This window comes from Haliotis cracherodii, unplaced genomic scaffold (genome assembly GCF_022045235.1).
Source record: "Haliotis cracherodii isolate W230 unplaced genomic scaffold, xgHalCrac1.p SCAF_9, whole genome shotgun sequence".
Taxonomy (NCBI): Eukaryota; Metazoa; Mollusca; class Gastropoda; order Lepetellida; family Haliotidae; genus Haliotis; species Haliotis cracherodii.
The window spans coordinates 46,456,782-46,477,901 of record NW_027266343.1 but is presented as its reverse complement, the minus strand read 5'-3'; the positions used below and the strand labels follow the sequence as shown (position 1 = coordinate 46,477,901).

The 21,120-nt window shown below is 40.9% G+C and overlaps 1 protein-coding gene across 1 annotated transcript in view; it reads left to right on the top strand.

Moving 5' to 3' along the window:
• The window catches only part of LOC139452187 (uncharacterized), a 67,162-nt gene that overhangs the window by 31,781 nt on the left and 14,261 nt on the right, over positions 1–21,120 (top strand). The window contains exons 6-17 of the mRNA XM_071233551.1: positions 476–725; positions 4,095–4,234; positions 5,338–5,463; positions 6,598–6,799; positions 7,381–7,717; positions 9,378–9,538; positions 11,546–11,673; positions 12,402–12,569; positions 14,006–14,099; positions 14,434–14,643; positions 16,685–16,849; positions 19,683–19,908. Coding sequence (XP_071089652.1) covers positions 476–725; positions 4,095–4,234; positions 5,338–5,463; positions 6,598–6,799; positions 7,381–7,717; positions 9,378–9,538; positions 11,546–11,673; positions 12,402–12,569; positions 14,006–14,099; positions 14,434–14,643; positions 16,685–16,849; positions 19,683–19,908 — 2,207 coding nt within the window. The remainder of the gene's footprint in view (positions 1–475; positions 726–4,094; positions 4,235–5,337; positions 5,464–6,597; positions 6,800–7,380; positions 7,718–9,377; positions 9,539–11,545; positions 11,674–12,401; positions 12,570–14,005; positions 14,100–14,433; positions 14,644–16,684; positions 16,850–19,682; positions 19,909–21,120) is intronic.

Below are 21,120 nucleotides of genomic sequence, written 5' to 3'. Positions count from 1 at the left end.
TATTGTATCCTGTATGCTTAAAAATGAATGCAGGTTATTTCCACTGTCAATGCAAAAGAGTATCGAGATTGATAGAAACCAACTGTATTGGAGCATATAGTATGATTTATCTCATGGTTAGGTTCTCATAAGATATGCTGTATTTGTTGTTTAATGCCACACACAGCAATATGCCAGCTTTTGGACGAGGGTCTGTACAATCCAGTGATTGATATCATGAGCATCCATCTACACACTGGGATATACATGCATCAACAAGTCAGTCTGACCTCCCTATCACGTTAGTCGCCTCTCATGACAAGCATGAAAACCTATAGTCTTATAAAGAATATTTAAAAATTCTGGTAATATCCTCTGTATCATATCAAAACATTACTATCATGATGGCATATATGTATCTGTATGTATTGTATCACCACACATTGTATCTTACTGTCTTGTTCCTTATATTGTGTTATATTGTTTTTGTCACCAGAGAAATTGAAGAACTCTATACTGGTATCTTCCCACGGAAGTCATTAGAGTCGGACTGTCGTTGCCCTGTGTCCCATCCCAATATATCAACTGATGGGCTTGACTGTTCAGCTGGAACTGGAACTATCAAAAGATTAACAAAAACACTCCATGCCATTGATGATGTACTGAAAAATAATGCTTCATTCAATTGGGCCTCCAAAGAAGCTGGAGATGTCACTGTCATGATAGATCTGAAGAACTCTTTCCAGGTAAGCTGTTTCAGACATATCTTCAATGAGTGTGTGAGTTTATGTTTAATGTCACTATGAGGGGAGCTGAAATGGGGTTCAACTTTGCGTCCAATATTGTTGCACTTATATAGCAACGCGTGTGGCGACTTATGTCGACTAATAGTGCTAGCCCATTGAGATACCATGTTGCCGTTGAACATGACTGCTCTACTTAGACACAGTGTACTCAGTCCGAGCTGACCAGTCCTTGTTTTAGATCCTTAGTGCCGAGTGCTAGACAGGGTAACAACAAGTACCATCTTTTAATGTCTTTTGGTATGACAAGGCCGGGGATCAAACCCTGGACCTTCCGCTTTCCAGACGGACGCTCTACCACTAGACCACGAACGTCACTATGAACAGCGTTTCAGTCACAGCATGCACAGTCATGCAGGTCTTAGATCATCTTCCCGAGGCAAGAGAGTTAACTTACTTTAAAAGTCCAGTTTCCATCCTTGCCGAACTAGGTTGGAATTACTGGGCTCGATCGTAGCGCCACCAGTGGCTATTACCAGTTTTGTCCCTTTTAAGCCTCTCCTAAGGACCAATCAGATTCCATCACTTGCGTTTGCTTCACACAATATAGTGGCGCACAGTCAGAACGATTTGATCGATAATCAAGATCTATATTGTGATAAAACGGTTCTTACATCGCGAAATGCATCAAATCACGTGAGCACCTTGATTGAAAACATGAAAAGATTCGGAAAATATCTGCTGACAACGAGTTGGTGGTGCACATACTTTGCAAATCCTGCAATCGATCGAAATCTGCATGACAGTTTACGAACCGAATGTCGATTTTGGTGCGCGATTTTGATTGGACTATGCAAACACTCGTTATTCCAGCCAAAATGTAACTCCATAATACCAGCCTAGTTCGGCAAGGGTGGAAACTGTACTTTATTAGTCAGTTAACTCACTTGCCTCAGGAAGATGGTCTTAGATGTTTACAGCAAACTGGTTGGTGCTGACAAAGAGATCCAATCATAGGATCCTGGCACACCTAAGGGACACAATTCAGCACAAAACATTGTGGCGGCCTCGACGACTGGGACACCCATGCCCATGTATTGACTTCACATTTCCACACCTCATAATAATTAGTGGCATTGGCTTCCACACCCCTGGTCTTTCTGCCTTCAATGATCTTAAAGAGTGGCCAAGTCATCCCTACGTTGTATACCTAAACTACTCAAAAGAAGTTAAGGACAACCTTTCTTTTATATTACTATTGATACAATAGGGGTTATCTATTTTTAGACATGGTGCCAATTAGTGCAATGGGGAAGGGATCCATGTTTTCGTTTTGGCTTGAGGTGGGGTCACAGATTTCAACTTCCATCACGTTTGGGTAAATATTAAATTAAATTGGAAGTAATCGTAATTATAATCACTGCAATAGTTTAGACAGAAAGTTTATAAGTGCTACATCTATTAAAATATTGTAAGGTTATTAAATCTTTGTTGATTTATACATTTGTGTGTTCAACATGTAATTTTAGCTGGCGAACTTGTGTACAAACTGTGAGTCTTCGCTCTAGCTAATATATTTTCTCACAGGTTCATAATTCTATATACACCGATTCACAAAATGGCGCTTCGCTGTTGAATGCAACATTTAATGATCATTATGAGATTAAAAAAACAACAAGAGAAACAGCTTCCCGAAATAATGAAAGTGGATGACTGGTTTGTTAAATCTTTATTAGAAATAATAATGATATAATATAATTACAACGTTTTTCATCTTATATTTTTGAATATCTGTGAGTACCGGCACATGTCTTGCAGTTCGACTTCGCAGTGTTTTTTGCCTTTCACTTTCTGGTTCGGCTTATCTGCGGGTCATAGCATTTTCTTTCGTATTTCAATGGTCAAGTTAACACCTCGGCTTATCTACTGGGTCGGCTTATCCGGGGTCATATACGGTAGTCGTAACTTGTTTGGGGTCGCCGATACTTAATATTAACACTAGTCTGCTCTGGCCCAACTCGTATATAATCGTATATAATCCAAACAAGGCTACCCAGGGGCGTTTTGCTATAGTTAATTTGTCGTGGTTGTTAAGAGAAATTAAAAGCCTTGACTCTGACTGTCTCAGTAGAAAGTTCATCCAGATGAGAGGTCAGATCTTCAGCAAGGTGTTATATGGAAGTAAAATATCTGATTTTAATGAGACAATTATTTTCTTTCTTTAGGGACCGGTCATTTATTAGGGGGTTCAGAGGTTTTTGATACACTAATGTACTGCAAATAATAACCCTCCCCTAATGCTTGTCCTTTTTTTATGACCCTCCATGAAAAGACAAAATGCAAAAACACTGTATATCTTGTTGTTGGTTCTGGCTGAGGATGTAATTGAGAGGACTTGGGTGGTGAAGATGATTTAGAAGGATTTATTGTTTGTAAAAGATATGGATGACATCAGTATTAATTGATGTCCAGTCTTAGGAAACAAGAACGTCTCTCCTTGTGTGTGGTGTGACAGAGAGTCTGGAAAATACAAATATTTAGCATATGACATAATGATATCAGAATATATTGTCTAATTACAGTATTTTAAATTGATACTCTGAGTGGGTAGCTAAATACAATATTCTGCCGCTGTTACTTTATATAGATTGGATGTAACAATGAATATTTTTGGCGGCATACGTTAGGTGTAATGTCACAACATTAAAAAGTAACATTAATATGATATTTTCTATAATAAGGAAATATATACATGATAGAATGGAACTTAAACATACCTTTCACTCACAATCCTACTCACTGGATGGGGCTTTAACTGTGTGAATAAGTAATCTTGTGCAATGCGATGCCTCTTGACCAAGTAGGATATTCACAATTGATTACATTTATGATTTAGAGTTTGGATCACAATTGATTCTATTGATTAGCTTACCATAAGGAAATTAAGAAAGCAGATAAGGGTGGTGTCCTTAAAGAGATATAGATGACTACAGTACCAGTTGATGTCCAGTTGAGGGAGCAAGAACGTCTCCTCGGCTGTGGCGTGACAAATGACATATGACAGTGTCCAGGTCACACCCCAGGTATGTGCACAAGATACTGCTGGTAAGACAACCAGGAGTAAGAGTGAGAGAACAAGGAGATAGAGATGAGTCATGGAATATTAAATATATTTGGCAACAATTTTATTATAAAATGTTCATTTTTTTCATGACCCTTGGCTCACTAAATATACAATATTTATTCCAAATACAGGATATTTACCATCCTGAAACACTTGCTTGATAACCCTTATGTATCCTTACAGAGCCTCTGTGTATTGCAATATATCACCCCTGTCAATACTCAGTCCTCGTTGTATTACTGTTACAGGTAACAGAGGTAACTGTAACGTTTAGTGCTAACAGATCATCACCTACAACGACAGAATGGAACTTTGAGTCAAGGGGGAAGAAGAATCGAGTTGACTCCGCTCTGTACACAGTAAACTCCACCTCCTGTAAAATAAAGAGGTACCTTGTCTGTTTAGTGTGACTAAATATACGGCCATATACGGTATTACTTATGCATCATTAATGTTGTGGCTGCCAACCCCCTTTGGGTAGGCAGGATTCTGTGGTCTGTTTAGAGAGTATTTTGGACTTAGCAGTGTGGTACATGGTATAATATTGTCTTTGACATGCAGAATCATTTAAAAAAAGATTGGTGTGCGTAGATAATTCCTTTATATATTTTATTTTTTGTATACATTATTATTTTCAGTATTTTAACTTAAAATCACACCCTATTGACCTAGGAACGTGTTCTATAGGTTTTTGTTTCTGATTGAGATTCTTTGTAGAGTGAATTGTGACATGTGGTTTTGAGATTTGTGACAGGCAGTATTCGGGATTCAGAGGTGAGCCAGTAAGACTGAGGGTGAAAAATGAGATGGTATTCGGGATTCAGGGGAGGAGGAGGGGGTTGGCACCCTCAGTGTTGGTTAGAGGGAGGGAGGAAACTTCCTATGTCTCGTAAGTGTATTGCATGAACAGCAATAATTTCCTTACAGGTGAGATATCACAAAATGAAAGAAATTGTCGTATTGTGACCACCTGATCTGGCTCTTACAACAAGCCTGACCAACTGGGGACTAGACTTACATTTAGTCTATAAAAACTTATATTACACAATATCCTTCTTGGCTATAAAAAGAAAGAAATTCCCTGTGCTGATTTCATATAGAGCTAGCTAGAGCTGGCTAGACTTGCTTTTGTATACTTTTCTAGATGTGTTTTTTTCATAAAATAAATATATTCCAGTCATGGTGCAAGACTAACTGGGGACTAATCTTGCTCAGATTCCCAAAGAAGTTGTCATTTGGACAGCCTAAGATAGCTCAGTCTTGCACAGAGTGGTGGAAGTTGTATCCTGGATGTATATCACCTAGGTGCTCACAGTGATGGTGCTTTGTTTTTTGTTTGTTGTTAAACACTGCACTCAGCAATATTCCAGCTATATGACAGCGGTATGTAAATAATCAAGTCTGGAGTCACTCTGATCAGGCAATTCAGTGTTGTTGCAATGTGGTAACAATTTACATAGTTATTTTCTAACCATCAATTCTATTTTTCAGTATCACACCACAAAACTATCTAGCATTTGGTAAGACAATAGCTGAGAAAATCGAAATGAAATTCAGTGGTAGATCCTCTGGAACTGTTGAAAACCTGATCATCACAAGCATCACCATCTTAGGAAAGTGAGTGTCTTTGTCATTGAAAAATGTGCGGTCAGTGAGTGAAGAGTGAGTGAGTGAATAGCGAGTTTGTTGGATGAGTAAGTGAGTGAGTGAATGAGTGAATTTGGTTCAATGACGGCATGAACAGTATTTCAGTTACATCGTGGCATATCAGAGGAACGCTGGTGCTGGTCTTTGAACTTTGCCACTGTGGTGAAATCCACGAGCCCAGTATGATGCTGACAAAATAAGGATCGTTATTAAGCTTTGATCAGGCGACCTTTCTTTTGTGATTGTTACTATTTGTTTGGTACAAAATCCAAAATCCTCTTAGTACAGTGAATTGCATTAATTCCAACAGCATATTCCAAGTGAAATCATCCTAAATGACAATTTTCCACATTAACCTATGAGTCCAGCACTATAAAATCAGCATCAGTCCGGACAAGTACAAGCAGCCACTCACACTCACACATGAATACACGTCGCTATATAAGTGCAATAGTCTTTGACGCGACGTTAAACCCCATTTCATCTCACCTTATACGGTTGTCACGCTTATAAGACTGAGTTATGACATGGTACAGAATTATATATAATAGGTATATATATGTGTGATAATTGTTGTCAAATGTCGCTATCACAGTATGATAAAGAACTTGTTATCCATAAACTTTTGTCTACTCTGAGAAATGCTTATCCAACAATATAGGGTGTGGACTGTATGAGGTTTTACTTCAGGCTAAAACACATAGTAGTCTTGGTTCTCAGGCACCGCCTGCATCATCCAAAAGTCTGTTGCACGTTTCGTTTTTATTTCCATTTTAAATTTAAAAAAAAATTCTAATACTTAAAAACAATGCAATCCAAACTAGCACGCAGTTACTTCCCTTTACATGCACACTGCTTTACTGCACATCTCGTGTTATGGTCATGGCGGCAATCAGAGTTTGTATGCTTGTTTATATAGGGAGGCCCTTTCCCAGGTTGGTGGTACACAAATATTTATCTGGTGACATACTAGTTTGAACAAACAACATAAATAAAAAAAACACTGTCTGCGCACACTATATATTCAAAAGTCATTGCCTGAGAACCAATTCTTTTATTTTTTATTAGCCATATATGAATGTTGTAATCCACTGTTGCCCCCAGGTGTGACTGTGACGGGTCAGCGACAGCTTGTTCACTGACCACAGGAGCGTCCACCTACACGTGTACATGTCTGACTCAGACCGAAGGTGACCACTGCAGGTCGTGTGACAATGGTTACTACAGAGAGGAGACTGGCTTCGGATGTACCGAGAGTTGCGACTGTCATGATGATGGCAAAAATGTTTCCAGGAATTGTGAGATAGTAAGAGAAATTTATTTAATTTTAGATGGTTATTTAGAGATTAATGTAGGAAATAGGTGCTGTCATGGATTATATGTATGTGATATAGGTGAGTGATATAATATTGACAAGGAGTTCCCAACATAATTGAGTGAGTATGGTTTTAGGCTGCTTTTAGCAATATTCCAGCAATATCATGGCGGGGGACACCAGAAATATGCTTCGCACATTGTACCCACGTGGGGAATTGAACCCAGGTCGTCAGCATGATGATCGAATGCTTTAACCACTAGGCTACCCCACCAGCCTTTTCAACTTAAATTCTTGTAGGACAGATGATCCACAATTCCGAGGTTATTCTTGGTTTTACTCCTAGTCTAATGTCTGAGAAAAGCAAGAACAGTGAGGCTTTTCTCATCTCGAGTGGCATCAGCTCTGTGACTGTTGCTGGAACATAAAATAGTTCGGGGCATTGGAACAGTGGATGATGTCAGCTATTTGCTACATTGTGTTCTCAAGACATCACAATGAGTCTCATCGGAAACAATTTTAACAATTGGAACGAAGTATTAGCATGATACAGTTCATTGTTTTGGTTGCAGGTTGGAGGGACATGTTTATGCAAGTCGAATGTGGAGGGTGTGCGGTGTGACACCTGTAAACCACTCACATATAATCTCTCTGGGAGTAACACTGACGGTTGTACCAGATCATCCTGTGATGCTCGGGGGAGTTCCTCCTGCAACAATGAAACTGGGGAATGTGTCTGCAGAGACAATGTCGTGAACTCTAACTGTTCGGAATGCAAGGAGAAGCACTACTGGACGACTCAGGATGGGTGTTTGCCATGTGCGTGTGATACTAACGGAACTACCGAGGCTAGCAGTTTTGTCTGTAATGTTGAAACTGGCCAGTGTGACTGTAAACCAAATGTTGAAGGTAAGATAGTGATATAATTTACAGTAATGCTAGTTTTTATTCCATGTGATGCACAGCATTTGAAATTAGGTGTGATGGTCGAAGGTTCTTGTCATCGTCTTCATGCAAAAAATGAGAGAATTGGAGGGTCCTTAGATTCAGCTACCATTGCCAATATCCACAAGCACCGTATGGTTTGCCCTGTGAAGATCCAGGAGGGAACTGGCTTGCAGCAACATATACTTGTCGTAAAAGGTGACTAATGGGATCAGGTGGTCAGACTCGTTGATGCATGTTACCGTATCCCAATTGCGTATATCAGTGCTTATAATGTCAATCACACGATTGTCTGATCCAGTATTGATTAATTACTGACCACCGTCATATAGCTTGAATATTGCTGAGTACATATATAGCAACAAACAAACAGACAAACAAACAATCAAACAAACAAACCTCAGGGTTCTTAATTGCCACCTTATGAAATATGGTACACACAGAGGATTCAGAACTCCAGCCAGGGGTAGAATAGGTCTTCAGCAACCCATGCTTGCCGTAAAAGGCGACTATGCTTGTCGTAAGAGGCGACTAACGGGAAAGGATGGTCGGTTCGCTGACTTGGTTGATCCATGTCATCGATCCCAATTGTGGAATATTGCTGAGTGCAGCGTTAAACAACAAACCAACTAACCAACCAGCCCATAATGGGATCACCAGTAACCTATGCTTGCTGTAAGAGTCAGCTAACATGGACCAAGTTCTCACACTCTAGCCTCGGCTTATTGACCTCATAACGCGGCTTGTTACTCCTTCTTTCAGTCACTGGTTTGTACGGAAGCCCATTAAGGTCACAAAGTTATTTTTTTATCTTGAGAATTCAAGATCCTGTCTGGCAATAGTGTCAGCTCAAAGCAGAAAGTGAAGTCTTGGGAAGTCCTCTTGCTGCATTTAGTTTATCTTGAAATTTCTCGACAGTATCTTGAACTGATCTTTCTTATTTCTTGAATTTTTAAGATACTATCTTGAATTTTCAACGAAGTATTTTGAAATGTCAGCTAAGTATCTTGAATTTTCAAGATTATATACACAGCATGGCCCTAATGTGCTTCGGTAGGTATTAGGGCTGGGACGGGTAACTCGGGTACTCGGGTCATTTGGGTATTGAGTAGGACCCAGGTAACCACAGGACTACTAGGGCCCCTTGTTAGTCATGTGATATATTGTTTCATGACAAAAATTCACTATAACTACATGGTTACACAAGTCACTAATGTTCGCACTTCTTCATGGCTATGAACGCATTCCTTCTGACTTATATACATGTATGTTTGAATAAAGATAAAACTTCAGGCAACTTCAGTGTATGCATGATCAGATCGTATCTAGATACATTTTGCTCGGGCTACCAATCGGACAGTTTGTACCTATTTCTTAAGACCTACAGCAAGTACCCGGGTGGGGTCGGGTAATAGGGGTGTGGGTACCCGGGTAGTAAAGTTTGACTCATCCCAGCCCTAGTAGGCATGTCTGGTCCTCACCTGATTATTTACCAGCCACTATAGTCGGAATAATGGTGACCTAATCTAAACACTTGCATATTACATCACAGGAATTTCTTTGACATCATTTTCAATTCTACTTTTATATGTGAGTTTTTTGTGGTACTGTTTCTCTCCTTCAGAACGTCAGTGTGGCGAATGTAAGGATGAGTTTTATGGACTCAGTAAGGCAGGATGCACCGCCTGTGGATGCAACGCTCTGGGGTCCAGTAACAGCACCTGTGACAAGGGGCCGTCGGGGCAGTGTCAGTGTCGAGGGGAGGATTACACCAACAGAACTTGCGTAAGAGATGAGAGCTATCCTGGCTAATATTATTGGATTTGCTATCAATAAGTTTTACCGTTTTGTTGTATTTTTTATTTTTTCTATAGCTTTTTCTAATATATGTTCCTGATAATTTGGAATATAAGTTGTCTTTTATCTTTAATCTTTAATTGATGATTATATTTTTGGGAAAATTAATCAAAACATCTTAATAATTTTGTTTTGATGCAATATGCTTCGTATATTTGGAAACATTTCAAAAGTTTAAGGTCGGATAAAAAATTAAGTTTTGAGACATACCCCCACAAAAACCTTAATTGTGAAAGGTTGACACACCCATGAGATCTAGCAATACAAACACCAACACACCTTGCAAGGAAGCTTTTTTGAACTGACAATTATTCTTGTATTTAATCTTGTTATACCTAACCTATGATGATGCAGTCAAAATGTGAAAATTAGAACTGTTATTTATTTGCTTGAACTGTAAAACCCTGAAAAGTTCACTTCTGTCACATTAAAAATACCAGCAGACACTCCCCCACCCCACAACAACTCACACCACAATCCTATATCAGAAATTTAATAAAAACGTGTAGCTTTTCTAAGTCCTGGAAGGGAAGGGTTTTTTTACCTAAAGGAGGTAGAAATCCAATATTACAAATCTAAATACAATTTTGAATATAAAATTTCATTGAACATGTTAAGGCTTAAAAACATAAAAGAATTGGTGCTCAGGCAATGTTTTTTGAAAAAATAGAGCGGGTGGGCGGTGTCTTTTTTTCTTTTTTGTTGTTGTTCAAACTTATATAAGTATGTAACCAATAAACAGTTGTGTAATCAATAAACAACTGTGTACAATCAACCTGGGGAAAGGCCTCCCTACATAAATGTATTCCTTGATGAGTTAAATACTTGAATACAGTATTTGACTACCGTTGGGCTTGGAATATTTAAGGATTTAAAAAAAAAATATATGTAAATGGAAATAAAAATGAAATGTGCGGCAAACTTTATGATGATGGGGGCGTTGCCTGAGAACCAAGACTATTTTTTTTTTTAGCCATACAAAATCAACTGCAGGATCAGTTATATATGTTGCAGATTCTCTCATCAAAATGTCTTTGATCTGGTTATCACTGAAAACAAGACACTGTGTTAGTGAGTTATCATGAGCATTAAATATGTACATAAGTTTTATAATGATGCTATATACTAAAAACAACTGTTAGAAAACCTTTAATGGTAGTTATTCATAAAATATACTTTAATGCTCAAAATATCAAATTATAATATCATTGCAATGTTCTAAATCACCTAAATATTAAACTTGCTCTCGCCTTCCTAGGAACATGCCCGATCCCTGGGAAGTCTATGTATGCTCACCATTGTTGTATATATTTCTTAGCTACTTATATATATGATGTTCATGTAAATAAATCTGTGTATATTGTACTAGTTGTCTCTTGTTCTACCTGGCTAAGCTACCCCTTTAAGGCAGAACATGATAGAGTTCACGGAGATTCATTGATTGCTAAGGGACCGGTCATGTGTTACACAGGGGTTGGGTTGGGGTGAGGTGTCAGAGGTTTTTTGATTCTCTAATGTACTGAAAATAATGACCCTACCATAGTGCTTGTCATATTTTTGGATGACCCTCCCTGTGTCATTGTATATTTTTTGGCCAAGACCCTCCCTGAAAAGAGCAAATAGAAAATGACTTTATATTTCATTTTGAAATATCCATTTTTTCATGACCTTCCCCAAAATATATGTATTAATTTTACAACCATCCCCTTTCATATTCTTGGGTGACCCTCCCCTGATTCCCTCTGACTTATCTAGACCTGCTCTAAATGACCAGTCCCTAAACAGCTGATAAAACCAAACATTAAGCAAATTCTGCAGAAAATCAAAATTCCTCAGACAACAGAGAACTTGACAACTCAAAGAGGTTTAAGGAACTGAAATGTAGTCCCATGAATTAGAAGATAAGTAAGGCTTTTGTTTCTGATGTATTTTCAGACTCCATTTGTGACAAGTGTGTCTCCTGAGTTTGGTCCAAAGATTGGTGGCACCATGGTGACAATTAGGGGACATTACTTGACAAACAGTAATGTTACCATAGGAACCACAGAACCTCATATTAATAGGTGAGAGTCATTACTTTAGTTAGTTTACAGAGATGGAATTTAACCAAGGACGTCTACTAAACCAAATGGCGATTACATGCAGCTACACTACCAAAATTCTACTAGCCCATTGGGTAAAATTGGTCTGGAATTTCAGGGTGGCGCTAATGTCCATCCCTGGGTTAGTGTGCATGAGGCAGGAGTGACCCAGTGCTTAATAGCACTGTAATTCTCCGTGACCCTTGTCCGTCAGCACAGTACCTACATGTATGTGTGGTACAAAAAAGAAGCGACAAAACCATTTAGATAATCAAAAGAGTCTGACTATGGCAAAAGCATGTGTTTATGAATCACTATCAAATAGTGGTGACACCCGGTGTTCACGAAAAGGTGAGAGTATCCTGTCTCACTGGTGGCACTCGTCACAAACACATGCAAGGGACTCACTCACTGACTCACTCAGTCAACCCCCACCAATCCACCAACTCACTCACTCACTCCAACACACTCACTGACTCACTCAGTCAACTCAGTCAACTCACTTACTCATGGTGGCCCACACCCACCCACCCACCAACCCAACCCACGCACGCACGCACATGGGTACAATGTGTGAAGCCCATTTCTGGTGTCCCCTACTATTTCTGGAATATTGCTAAAAACAGCATAAAACCATATTCACTCACTCACTCACTCACTCACTCACTCACTCACTCACTCACTCACTCACTCACTCACTCGTGTTCCAGCTCAGACACTCAGCTTATCTTCCGGACCCCAGGACAACCTACAGGAGGAGCTAAGTCTGTGTCTCTTAACTGGGCAGGTTCATCTTTGAGTTACAGTTATAACTTTACCTACAAGCCCGACCCTTCTCTGTCTGCGGATAATCCCTCCTCTGCAACAGCAGCTGAAAGGTAATGTTTCTCTCCATAATGATATCAGTGGTGCTGTTGAAAATAACATTAAATACTTATAGAGAAATATAACTTTTTTCATTAACTTTCTTATGTATATTGTCAAGTGACACCTCCCCCAAATGTGCCCCCAAATGTGCCCCCAAATGGGGCAGTAATATTTACAGCTATTCTACACTGAAGTAAGTGTAATCCCATCATTACTATCCCAGAATGTCAATATCCATTTCATGAAATCCTCACTGTGATTACCACATGTCATTATGTATAAGTCACAAGACAGACTGACTGGGGCAAAAACAGTGTAAAAATCTAATCCACACAAGTTCTTTTCAGAGAAAATATTCACATGCTAATTATATACTGCAACTCGCTTACCGGTACTCGCATCAACCAGTATCTCTATACAGTCTATTGCATGTAGTAATCACTGAGTACCCATGTATTTAGATAAACAAGACAGTCAGGCTTGTTATGCTTGCCTTATAAACTGTCTAAATGTTAGAAATGCCAGAAGAAAACAGAAAGAAATTGTGATACCTTATAGTAATAGGTCTTTCAATTCAACTGTGAAACCTCAAAGTATGTTTGTAAAACTTCAGTTGTAAAACGTAGGTCTTACAATTTATATGTAGAACATCAGATCTCACTTGAAGGTAGTACTTCAGACACAAGGTTACTATGAGATAGGCAGATACTTTCAGCACAATAGGCAACAGTGGCAGCAGGTCTATAATGGCGTCTATTTCTAAGAACATGTAATTTGAATTAGGCACAAAAGGAAGCTATGGATTCAGGGTATTTACAATACGGTGGAGATAGGGATAGTCAAGGAAATGCTAGCATATGCACAATGTGTAATGAATATGTTTTCGAAAATATATGTCTTTCATAGGAGTCTACTAGGGCTGGGACGGGTAACTCTGGTACCCGGGTAGGGTGGGTACAGAGTAGGACCCGGGTACCCATAGGACTACCCGGACCCGTGGTTTGTCACGTGATATATCGTCTAATGACTAAAATTATCTGGAACTCTATGGTTACACTACAAGTCACTAATGTTCGCTTTTCGTTCTGACTATGCACCCATTCCTTCTGATTTTTCATATGGTTGAATAAAGATATAACTTAAGTCAACTTCAGTGTATGCATGACCAGATTGTTTAATACATGTATCTAAATACGTTTTGCCAGGGCTATGCTAAAAATATTCCCAATCGGACATTTTGAGACATCTCCTGAGTCCCAGCCCTAGAGTCTACATCACTAAAAAAAAATTGACAAGTATGTGGACAAATATGATTACCGGTATATGTAAGCATTAATTTTTCTCCACAATCTCTTGAGGATTATCGTCAACCATTTATGTAGGGGTATGTCTCAAAACGTAAAGAATTCATATTTTGGTCTACCTTTAACTTTTGTTTTCTCTCCAGTGGTGGGTGTTACATTACACTAGCTGGGGAGAATCTCAACAGCGTGGCCAAACCACGGATGATGGTCAATGCCTCTGGACAGGAATCTTTTTCGGTAAGGACGACACATTGGGGACCCACGATCTAATATTTTTTTGGGGAACTGGAACTATTGTTTGAGGCAGCTTCATCACACACCAAACAAATACTGTGAAAAGAGGAAACACTTTTTTCAGAGCAACCAGCGTGCTATTTATTTTTGGGGTAAAACCTGAGAAGAAATATGTATTCTTTTACTGTTTTGTCTGAATATTTTATTTTTAAACAATCCCATGTCTCACGCACATGCACATGCGCACATAAGGACCTGTTGTCCCCCAGGATCCACATAGGTTCAAGGCGAAGGACTAACGAATCCATCTGACATTCACTTTTCTTGCCCCAAACAGGACTGTGAGCCAGAATCTTCAGGGAAGCGTATGAAATGTGCAACTCCTGCAGTAATGGGTGCCAATATGAGCGCCGTCCCTGTGTATGTCATATTGGACAGCGCCATCGTGCAGGAACAGCTAAATCTCACGCCCACACAGGCTGCAAAGGTTAATGACAAAGGTTTCATGGAGTTTGCGCCACCATTTGAAAAAAGTATAACAATTACGGTAAGTTGCATAACACATGAAGACCTTGTACACGTTTTGTACTGGGTACCTTAGAAAAGATAATGAGCCACATTTACTTTAAGACAGAGTGCCGATATACACCATAGTGAAGGATTCTCCCAGGAGCAAAATGTGACATTGTGTTGCATGATGTATCAAATTACAGGGAACTGTACTTAGAGAAATCCACCTCTCACATCTCCCTGTTTTCCCCTCCCCTCCCCATCACCATCCCCCTGTTACTCCCTCCCCTCCCCATCACAATCTTCCTGTTTCCCCTCCCCTCACCATCACCATCCCCCTGTTACTCCCTCCCCTCCCCATCACCATCCCCTTGTTTCTCCTCCCCTACCCCTTCACCATCCCCCTGTTTCTCCCTCCCCTCCCCATCACAATCTTCCTGTTTCCCCTCCCCTCCCCATCACCATCCCCCTGTTACTCCATCCCCTCCCCATCACCATCCCCCTGTTTCTCCCTCCCCTCCCCATCACCATCCCCTTGTTTCTCCTCCCCTACCCCTTCACCATCCCCCTGTTACTCCCTCCCCACCCCTTCATCATCCACCTGTTTCTCCCTCCCCTCCCCATCACCATCCCCCTGTTACTCCATCCCCTCCCCATCACCATCCCCCTGTTACTCCCTCCCCTCCCCATCACCATCCCCCTGTTACTCCCTCCCCTCCCCATCATCATCCACCTGTTACTCCCTCCCCTCCCCATCATCATCCCCCTGTTACTCCCTCCCCTCCCCATCACAATCTTCCTGTTTCCCCTCCCCTCGCCATCACCATCCCCCTGTTACTCCCTCCCCTCCCCATCACCATCCCCTTGTTTCTCCTCCCCTACCCCTTCACCATCCCCCTGTTTCTCCCTCCCCTCCCCATCACAATCTTCCTGTTTCCCCTCCCCTCCCCATCACCATCCCCCTGTTACTCCATCCCCTCCCCATCACCATCCCCCTGTTTCTCCCTCCCCTCCCCATCACCATCCCCTTGTTTCTCCTCCCCTACCCCTTCACCATCCCCCTGTTACTCCCTCCCCACCCCTTCATCATCCACCTGTTTCTCCCTCCCCACCCCTTCACTATATCCCTGTCTCTGCCTCCCCACCCCTCCATCATCTCCCTGTTTCTCCCTCCCCTCCCCTTCACATCTCCCTGTTTCCACTCCCCTCCCCTTCACCATCTCCCTGTTTCTCCCTCCCCACCCCTTCACATCTCCCTGTTTCTCCTCCCCTCCCCTCCCCTCCCCTTCACCATCTCCCTGTTTCTCCCTCCCCACCCCTTCACTATCTCCCTGTTTCTCCCTCCCCACCCCTCCACCATCTCCCTGTTTCTCCTCCCCTCCCCTCCCCTTCACCATCTCCCTGTTTCTCCCTCCCCTCCCTTTCACATCTCCCTGTTTCTCCCTCCCCTCCCCTTCACATCTCCCTGTTTCACCTCCCCACCCCTTCACCATCTCCCTGTTTCTCCCTCCCATCCCCTTCACATCTCCCCGTTTCACCTCCCCACCCCATCACCATCTCGCTGTTTCTCCCTCCCATCCCCTTCACATCTCCCTGTTTCACCTCCCCACCCCTTCACCATCTCCCTGTTTCTCCCTCCCATCCCCTTCACATCTCTCTGTTTCACCTCCCCACCCCTTCACATCTCCCTGTTTCACCTCCCCACCCCTTCACATCTCCCTGTTTCTCCCTCCCCGGCCCTTCACATCTCCCTGTTTCACCTCCCCTCCCCTTCACATCTCCCTGTTTCTCCCTCCCCGGCCCTTCACATCTCCCTGTTTCACCTCCCCACCCCTTCACCATCTCCCTGTTCACCCTCCCCTCCCCTTCACATCTCCCTGTTTCACCTCCCCACCCCTTCACCATCTCCCTGTTTCTCCCTCCCCACCCCCTTCACCATCTCCCTGTTTCACCTCCCCTCCCCTTCACATCTCCCTGTTTCTCCTCCCCTCCCCTTCACATCTCCCTGTTTCTCCCTCCCCTTCACCATCTCCTTGTTTCCCCTCCTGTTCACCAGTACTTTGATATTACTTTGACAGGGTGAGAGAATTGGCAAGGACTGTCCCAGAGACGACTACAGCGTTATCATTGGAGATAATGTTGACTGCCCCATCACCAGTTTTTCAGAGACCAGCATCGAGTGTGAACCACCCAGCTCCCCACCCGTCACTACAACTACTGACACAAGAAAGTACAAGATGAGGGTAGGAACACCTAGAATGTCCTCAGATCAGCATTAGAAACTGGCGCTAGTCCTGTACATCGTCCTTGCCAAACTGCCCAGTAGTTAAGACATCATAAGGACTAGTAGAAGTTTGCCATTACTAAAGGTTATCATTGGTTCGAATCCCGGTTCGCTCCGATTATGTTTCTAGGTTTGTCAGCACCATACCCATGCTCGTGGGTTTCACCAAAGTGGTAAATGTCTGAGACCTGCATCACCTCGGGGTTTCCTCCCACATTAAGCTGACATGCCTTGATATAACTGGAATAATGTTAAATATATATATGTCACTATATGTTATCATTATAAGGACTGTGGACTAAAACTATAGGTAATTCTCAATACACTTCTGTTTGTTCAAACTTAAGAAGAATTTTGTTTTGTGTGTGAGCCAAAACTAGAGGCCGAAGTGGATTTAATTATAAGCCAACATTAACAAAAAGCTATATTTGAATTAAGAAAATGTACAAATTTATGCATAACAACTTTTGGTATATTGCATATAATACGTTTCGGAGTATATTCATACACTGTTATGAAGCTGGAGTGAATACAACCAAGTGATGAGAGGTAGATATGCATGACTGAAACATGGCTATATGCAACAAAGCCGGAGTTGTTATCCATAAAGTTTGTACGTTTTCCTACTTACTCACCAGATTCTAGAATGCCAATCAAATAGTTGTATTTGAGTGAGTGAGTGAGTATGGTTTTACGCCGCTTTTAGCAATATTCCAGCAATATCATGGCGGGGGACACAAGAAATGGGCTACATACATTGTACCCATGTTGGGAATTGAACCCGGGTCTTCGGCGTGACGAGCAAACGCTTGAACCACCAGGCTACCCGACCGCCCCTAGTTGTATTTGAATTCTTCATTATTGTAAAATTGTTGTCTAAAGTCAAATGGCCAAAAACAATGTGTCTTAAATTATGGTAGAAATGGACATCTGTTCCATGTGGGGAATCAAACCAGGGCGTTCATAGTGATGGGCAAACACATTCACCTCTGGGCTACCTCACTGCCCTTAGTTTGAGTGGAATATTTAGAATGTATTTCATGCTGATTGACCGCCTCTGTGGTCTAGTGGTAGAGCATCCGCCTGGAGAGCGGAAGGTCCGGGGTTCGATACCCGGCCGCGTCATACCAAAAGACGTTAAAAGATGGTACTTGTTGTTACCCTTTCCGGCGCTCGGCATTAAGGGGCTTAAACAAGGACTGGTCGGCTCGGAGTCAGTATACTGTGTCTGAGTGGGGTATCCATGTTAAACTGCGGCATGGTATCTCAGTGAGCTAGTAGTATAAATCGGCATCAGTCCGGATTACAAGCAGCCACACAAACACACAAACACATACACGTACATGCACGTTGCTATATAAGTGCAATAATCTTGGACGCGACGTTAAACCAAATTTCACCTCACCTCATGCTGATTGGTTGTGTTTTGTACTTGATTTAGCAGTAAGTGCTGTTTCTAGACTTACTCAGTGCTCTATGGTGTGCATCTTCCCAAGGCAAGAGAGTTAAAGGGCAAGTTCACACGGAAATGAACCATTTTTTCTTGTACTTTTTCCACATTAAAAGTGTTAACATAGAAGTGTCATAGACAAAAATATAAAAACATCATATTTAATTAACATATTTATTGCACAAAAACGATTTATATTTTTCACATTTACCAAGTGTTCTATTTCCATAACAAAAACACCATGGCTTATGCCCCTTGCAATATGACGTCATTGGTGCCAATTGATAAACATTATGACGTCATCATGCTTTGTTAGAGCCGCTTCACGTGGTGTAGGTACAGTTTTGTGATTCTAGCATCTCAGATGCCAGCCAGAATTGTGTTATGCTGAGTCACCACTGCGCCGGAGTGTGTCGTAGACCATGTTGTTTTACCGCAAACTGGTCCTTGATATCTTTTGCGTTGAGAATGGACAGGGACCCAGTTGAATTGGCACCAATTACGTCATAATCTAAGGGGGATAACTCAGGCCTATTTCGCTCGTAAAACGAAGGCCTCATAACGGCATATCACTTTCACACTATTGTGAGCTTCCTACTTTCACTGTGAAAAAAAATGAGTGTATATTTTCAAACACAGATACTAACTAATTCTAAAATTGCGTTTTGTTTAGAAAAAGAAAGAAAGTGATTTTTGCGTGTACACTTCCCCTTTAACTGACTTTAAAAGTCCAGTTTCCACCCTTGCCAAATAGGGCTTCAACTCCTGGGCGTAGAGCCACCAATGGCTGTTACGAGTTATGTTCCATTCTATGCCTCTCCTATCAGATTCCACTTCTTGTATCACTTGCATTTGCTTCACACAAAATGGCGGTGCCCAGTCAAGATGATCTAATTGATAATCAAGATCTAAATTGTGATAAAACGGGTCTTACATCGCGAAGTGCATCAAATCATGTGAGCACCTTCATTAAAAACATGAAAAGATTTGGAAAATATCTGTTGACGAATTGGCAGTGTACATGCTTTGCAAATACTGAAATTGACCGAAATCTACATGACAGTTTATGAACTGGATTTTGATTTCGTCGCGCTATTTTGATTGGACTATGCATGGACTTGTTAGTTCAACCAAAATGTAACTCCATAATACCAGTCCAGTTTATCAAGGGTGGGAACTGGACTTGTATAGTCAGTTAACTGTCTTGCCTCAGGGAGATGTATAGTCTGCAGGTTTTGTATATACTCATCCTACTGATAATAAAAATGTGTTGTTTGTATTTTTCAAATGCCACTAAATTTGATTTCCTGACCTTAAATATTTTGGTTTCCTTTGAAACCAGGTGTTTATTGGAGTTCGAGAAGTGGAAGTGGGAGAAATCTACTACAAACAATTCTGGCTGACGGAGTATTTTGTCTACATCATGGTGGGATGTGTCCTGTTTCTTATCGCTCTCATCGCACTGCTCATCTGCATCTGTGTGTGTCGACGTCGTCGACGCCGCCGCAGCCACAATACCCAAATTAGTGAGCCATTGAAGAATATCACTCCCCTGACACAGGACAATGGTAAGAAACTTGTCCTCCATATTACCTTCAGTGAAAGAGTGAGTGAGATGGGTCTTTAACTATTTTTGCAATATTCCAGCCATAAAATGTCAGCCTGACATGGTGTATATAAATACAGAATTATTATCCCCTGCCACGAAGTGGAAGGGGGATATAGGAATGGGTCCTTCCGTGCGTCACGTTTCATTTCCGGAGCAGAAGTTAAAAACCATGAGACATATCTTAACCAAACTTGGCACATAGATAGGTCTAATGGTGAACTGGTGCCTTTTGATAGTTTTGGATTTAAAAAAAATAATAATTCAAGTTTCCATGGCAATGATTTTGAAAATGGCATTAGTGCTCCTTCCAGGAACAGATCTTGAAAAAACATACAATATTTCTTCACCAAACTTGGCACATACATAGGTCTAGTGGTAAACTGGTGCCTTTTGGAAGTTTGGGATTTTTAAAGAAAATATTTTTCGAGTTTCCATAGAAACGACTTAGAATGAAAATGGCGGTAGTGCTTGATTCCGGGGCAGATCTTGAAAACCGTACAATATTTCTTGCCTTGCACACAACCGGACATGTCATATTTGTGGGGGATATGAGTATTTCATGCTATTATGTTATTATTGAGTTATCCAGGGTGAAATATCTCCATTCTATACTATATGATAAGTACTAGAGGTGACTATTGGTCTGGAAATCACTATTGCGATAACTATTGATATTGAAAGAAACTATTGCGATTACTGTTTTATTTTAAAAGAACAAGCACAGCATCATGCTTCAATTCAGGAATGTTTTGCTATTGTGTTGGGGAATTATGATTTAGAGTATTGAAAATATTGTATGTAACATTGCTACAGAGCCCATATACCTAGGGACATGGTCACTGATTGCTATCATTGCTTTGTCTATTGAAAAGTACCTTGCAATGTATTGACAGCATTAAAGAATGGTAGGAATAATTTGACTCACAAGCTTTTAAGTTAACCTTTTTAAGTGTATTGAGATAGATGACATAAGTCATGGTATTTTACACACATATTTAACAGGCTTTGGGATATATATTATTGGGTTTTTTTCTTTTTAAAAAAATACATATTTTAGAGAACTACAGTAAACTTTGGTATATGCACACCCAATTCTTTCATATTACTATAGTTAATTACTTTAGTAATATGAGGAACTGGGTGTGCTTTAACTTCTTTTGAGTAGTATATT